The sequence below is a fragment of the Taudactylus pleione genome, unplaced genomic scaffold (genome assembly GCF_031769625.1).
Source record: "Taudactylus pleione unplaced genomic scaffold, aTauple2 ptg000114l, whole genome shotgun sequence".
Taxonomy (NCBI): Eukaryota; Metazoa; Chordata; class Amphibia; order Anura; family Myobatrachidae; genus Taudactylus; species Taudactylus pleione.
In genome coordinates this window covers 960164-966163 of record NW_028284516.1, presented here as the reverse complement: position 1 = coordinate 966163, position 6000 = coordinate 960164, and the positions used below count along the sequence as shown (strand labels likewise).

The 6000-nt window shown below is 42.9% G+C and overlaps 1 protein-coding gene across 1 annotated transcript in view; it reads left to right on the top strand.

Annotated features, from left to right (window-relative positions):
- Positions 1 to 656: 656 nt before the first annotated feature.
- Positions 657 to 6000, top strand: part of LOC148524897 (RING finger protein 151-like) — a 35219-nt gene continuing 29875 nt past the window's right edge. The window contains exons 1-2 of the mRNA XM_088471497.1: positions 657 to 866; positions 5647 to 5786. Coding sequence (XP_088327623.1) covers positions 661 to 866; positions 5647 to 5786 — 346 coding nt within the window. The 5' untranslated portion in view covers positions 657 to 660. The remainder of the gene's footprint in view (positions 867 to 5646; positions 5787 to 6000) is intronic.

The following is a 6000-nucleotide window of genomic DNA, read 5'->3' as shown; positions in this document are numbered from 1 at the left end:
AGTCATGAAGAGATGTCGGGAGCCCGGGCTCATACAACACGAAATTGTTGGTGTCATTTAGATCTATATTTATATTGTTTTACGAACTGTATTACAGAGATCTATTGATGAAGTTATTTACTGATTGGATACTACTTTGGCTACTAGATATTGATTTCTCTATGCATATCCTATAAGTATACCAATGTTACCGATTCCAATTCTATCGGTGTAATTTTTTTTCTTTGTATTGTCTGCAAATACTGATTTCAATAAAGAAATATTTTAAATAAACTATAGTAATTGTCAGTACAGTAGACATATTTAGTTTGTGTAGTTGTCAGTATATTACTTTAAATAATGAATATTTGTAAATGTACAGTATGTCTCCCCACTTCTTTTTTGCTTCAGTCGGGTTAAATGAGGTATGTGAACTTCACTTAAAAAAAGGGAAACCTCAATTTGAGAAAAAACACTTTACAATTGTAGCTATTATCCAGTATAGACTGTCTTTGGAACACAAACCTGATGACAGTGTTCCAAGACCAAGTTCACCACTATTTATATTGTGTCACCAAATCTATGCACACACATATAATATATATATATATATATATATATATATACTGTATATATACATAATCATATATCTAAGTAATGCCATTTTCTTTAGCCAGGGTGATGGGGTATGACATTGAGCGGTTCCTGGGGTATGTCAATGAGGGACTACTGTGCTGTATATGTCGGGATGTTCTTGAAGATCCATTGCAAGCCCCCTGTGAGCACGCGTTCTGTGCTTCCTGCATACACGGATGGCTCGTTCACCACAATAACTGTCCTGAAGACAGGCAAAGGCTGGCTGTTACAGAACTGAGACCGTTGCACAGGTATCTTTTATTACTGTTTATTTATTTAAAGAGTGTCCATCATGTGTAGTCATTTACAACAGTCACTGCCCCTGTGGAGCTGTCATTATAATTTCCATAATACACACATAGCCTATGGGTCCATTTTGTCATAAGCCACCTAACCTCATACTTGCCTACTCTCCCAGTACGGCCGGGAAGCTCCCGAAAATTGGGTGGAGCTCCTGGCCGCCTGCAAGAGAGGGCAAGCATCCTGGACTGGAGTCTCCATGATAATCAGTGAGAGTGAGTTGGCAAGTATGGGTTTTGCCCATAGGGACCCCCAAGCTTACATCCTCCTCAAAAAAAAAAATATAAAAGCATGATAGAAATCTTACATAGATACATAAACTGGTTAATTGCTATAAAACTGCATACAGATTTTTTTGGGTCTATAAATACTTCATATTTATATACTAAAAAATGGTTTATAAATATGAAACTTTTATTGTTGCCTGGGGTTATGTGTTTGTTTTTTTTAGTAGTAAAGCAAGGCCTGGGGCTTTTATTTTTTTTAATAAATAACCAAAGCCTGGACTTTTTTTTATATCTTAAGCAAGGCCTGGGGCATTTTTTTTTTTAAACTAATTTAGCCAGGGGCGGCCGCACAGTGGCTTTTTACAAATTAAATAAGCCTTACAGCTAGGCCAGGCCCAGATAGGAAAGTGGGCAGAGAAATCTAAGGATGTTACAAGTGCAGGCCCACCATCTTCCTTAACATGGCCGAGTCAGAGAGACAGACAGAGACGAATTAAGACCCCATGGGGCCCAAGGCAAAATACCGGTCTGGGGCCCCCTCCTCCATTACACATTCAGATTACTATTTACTATATACAGGTGGAGTCTCCCATATCCAAAATGCTTGGGACCAAGGGTATTTTGGATATTGGAATATTCCATATTTTTTCTGACGGTGTCATTGAGGTTGCACCCCTAATGGACGGTATTGCTGCAGTGAGTGCAGGCCTTATTGGAACTTTGTAATTAGGAGATGCTCTATTTTTGGACATTTCTTTGGCTCATGCACCCTATTCGCTAAGATAATATGCTGAATGTATGTTATTAAGCTGAAAAAAATTGTATTTGTTGGATCTAGCCCTTCATATAACACTGGTGGTATGTAATTAAAAGGATTTTTTTTGCAATGGTGAGTGCCCTCACAGTTTGTGATTTATATATATATATATATATATATATTTATATTTATATATATATATATATATATATATATATATATATATATATATATATATTAGGGATGTGCAGGCTCGGATAGGTTCGAGTTTGCACGTTGAGTTCGGATTTTTCCCTCCTAAAAAACCGAACTCAGAAAGAGGCAAAACGTCATCTTGCATGGACGAACATCATCATTCCTGGACAAGTCCAGGAATGATGATGTTCGTCCATGCAAGATGACGTTTTGCCTCTTTCTGAGTTCCGTTTTTTTGGAGGGAAAAATCCGAACTCAACATGCAAACTCGAACATATCCGAGCCTGCACATCCCTAATATATATATAGTCCCAATATTCAGCGGCACTCGAGGTCTTTAATAATCAAGTAGTTTATTGCTCCACCAACGTTTCAGGGCTACAGTGCCCTTTTGTCAAGGTATCTTGATACCTTGACAAAAGGGCACTGTAGCCCTGAAACGTTGGTGGAGCAATAAACTACTTGATTATTAAAGACCTCGAGTGCCGCTGAATATTGGGACCATGCAAAAAATTTTGCTGAGGGCATGGAGGCAATGAGTCGTTGATTAGGAGTAGTGCCGGACCATTTGGGATCTGTTATATATATATATATATATATACAGGACAACCTGATGAAAGTTCCGCAATATTTAACTGGGCACTGGAATGTTGACATAAGCCACTGTCTCTGTCTGCACCTCATTGAATGCTAGGAGTGCCGCACCACTTGGATTGTATATTGGTAAATATATTTGCAGGCACCCGGCCACATATACGACTACTATTAGGAGAGCTGGACCTTGCGTGATATATATATATATACATATATATATATGTATATATATATATATATATATATATACATATACAAACCCAATAATCTCAGAGGGTGCTAGAACAGTATTGAAAACATATTGAAAATATAATATTTTTGTTTGTACACAATGTTTAGTCCATAACATCACAGTGTGGGTTGCTTAATTATCTTGATACCATCAACTCCAGAAGGATGAGCTTGATTACTTCATGGGCATCTGTAATTATACCCACTCACCAAGAATAATTCACCCAGAAAATGAGGCCAAAAGGCCAAATATTAATAAACGCCAATAAAACTTCTTCCAGTGGCAAATATTTTTAATATAATAATTGTTCTTACATAAAATTATGTGAAGCTTAATGTCACTTTGTAGATTATCAAAATTTTTGATTCTTTGGACTTGACACTTTTTAAAATATAGCCATTAGCTTCGGCATAAAACCCTATGCGTTTCGTCCCCTTGGGGACTTTATCAGGGGTAATCAAATAGGTTCACAATCAGTTCATATGTGGTCACAATGGATCTAGTAAAAATGCCTCACAGATCAATGGATAATAGATCCTTTATACAGGCCTTAGCCAATAAGATCACAGCTGATTCATATGCAAAGTAAAAGTCTCAGAAAATAATGAAGGGCATCCAATTCAGTGTAGATTAGGTCCTTTGTGCAAGTTTTATTATATAACTGGTCCAGTTCAGTTCAATAGTACATCATGGGGAAATTAAGGTGTACTATTGAACTGGACCAGTTATATGATAAAGCTTGCACAAAGGACCTAATTTACACTGAATTGGAGGCCCTTCATTAATGTTATGCCACACAGTAGTAGTGCCCCTTATACAGATTAGGCCCTACAGTAGTAGTTCCCCTTATACACATTATGCCCCACAGTAGTAGTGCCCCCATACACATTAGGCCCCACAGTGGTAGGGCCCCTTGTACACATGATTACCCCCACGGGTCTAGTGCCTGACAACCTAGTGGCCTAGAGAGGGGTTAATAAATACCAGTGGCACTCCATTACCCCTCAGCCACCATGCCCCATGTGTCACTTCATTACCCCTTGGCCACCATACCCCCGTGTCACTCCATTACCCCTCAGCTACCATGCCCCCTGTGTCACTCCATTACCCCTCAGCCATCATGCCCCCTGTGTCACTCCATTACCCCTCAGCCACCATGCAAGTTGCAACCTTCTCTTTTCTGGGACCTCACCAGTGCCTGACAACCTAGTGGCCTAGAGAGGGGTTAATAAATACCAGTGGCACTCCATTACCCCTCAGCAAACCATGCCCCCTGTCACTCCATTACCCCTTAGCCACCATGCCCCCGTGTCACTCCATTACCCCTCGCCACCATGCCCCCTGTGTCACTCCATTACCCCTCACCCACCATGCCCCCTGTGTCACTCCATTACCCCTCAGCCACCATGCCCCCTGTGTTACTTCATTACCCCTCAGCCACCATGCCCCCTGTGTCACTCCATTACCCCTCAGCCATCATGCCCCCTGTGTCACTCCATTACCCCTCAGCCACCATGCAAGTTGCAACCTTCTCTTTTCTGGGACCTCACCAGTGCCTGACAACCTAGTGGCCTAGAGAGGGGTTAATAAATACCAGTGGCACTCCATTACCCCTTAGCCACCATGCCCCCGTGTCACTCCATTACCCCTCAGCCACCATGCCCCCGTGTCACTCCATTACCCCTCAGCCACCATGCCCCCTGTGTCACTCCATTACCCCTCAGCCATCATGCCCCCTGTGTCACTCCATTACCCCTCAGCCACCATGCAAGTTGCAACCTTCTCTTTTCTTGGACCTCACCAGTGCCTGACATCCTAGTGGCCTAGAGAGAGGTTAATAAATACCAGTGGCACTCCATTACCCCTCACCACCATGCCCCCTGTGTCACTCCATTACCCCTCACCCACCATGCCCCCTGTGTCACTCCATTACCCCTTAGCCACCATGCCCCCGTGTCACTCCATTACCCCTCAGCCACCATACCCCCTGTGTCACCCCTTTACCCCTCAGCCATCATGCCCCCTGTGTCACTCCATTACCCCTCAGCCACCATGCAAGTTGCAACCTTCTCCTGTCTGGGACCTCGCCAGCAGACTCACTTACCTGGATCTTCTGCTTGCTCTGCTCCTCTTCTCCACAGCGGTGGCTACTTTTCTTCAGTCACAGCAGCTCTGACGTCACATGCACTACGCCAAAAAATATAATAATCGTTTTTATTGCGCTGACTGTGGCCAGCAGCATCTACCTCCTCCTGACAATGCAGCTACCTCCCATGCAGTTGGGGTGCGAGTGTTCACTGACTGCATGGGAGGTAGCCTCATGTCAGGGGGAGATAGTGAACACTCTGGTGGGTCCAGGAACTAGAAGTTAAAACACGGTACTGTACATTGCCCTGGCCGGCGGCGCCCCCCTCTGCCAGGCCTATAATTACATCCAGGGCACGTAACCCAGTCGCCGCACCATCCGTACATGACGGATGGAGATTGCAAGTGTGGACAGATTGATCCACTCATGGACAGACCATTCTTTATAGGTAAAGTAGCAGCATTAAAACGCTATAGGAAGATAAAGTATTTAGTGGTTAGTAACTTATGACCATGTATGTACTGTATATTCAACATGCAATAAGTATTTGAGCAGTAAACTCTGCTAATAGCTGCTTTCTACTTCAAATTGAATTCTAGAATCTATTTTTTACTTTGTCATTTTCTTTATTTGAATCTAGGTACATGCGGAATGATGTAAGTCGGCTTCAGATCAGGTGCAGTAATTACAGTAGCGGCTGTGCGATGGTCTGCTCTCTGGATTCCATAGACAAACATGAGAGGGAGTGTGAATATGGCCGCATGTCCTGCATGAACGCTGGTTAGTTTCTAGGAACTGAAACTCATTACATTTCTATTTCAGATCATTAGATGGGTAATACCTGTGAGGACACTATGGCGAGGGGCGTCTGGCGGTGGTGCCTGGCGAAGAGCATTGGCTGTGCGTGGTTCTGTGGGGGCATACTGTCACTCTGGACTGGTTAGGCCTGGTGGTGCTTCCGTTCCGTTTTGGCATGGGCGCCGCCATCTTGCCT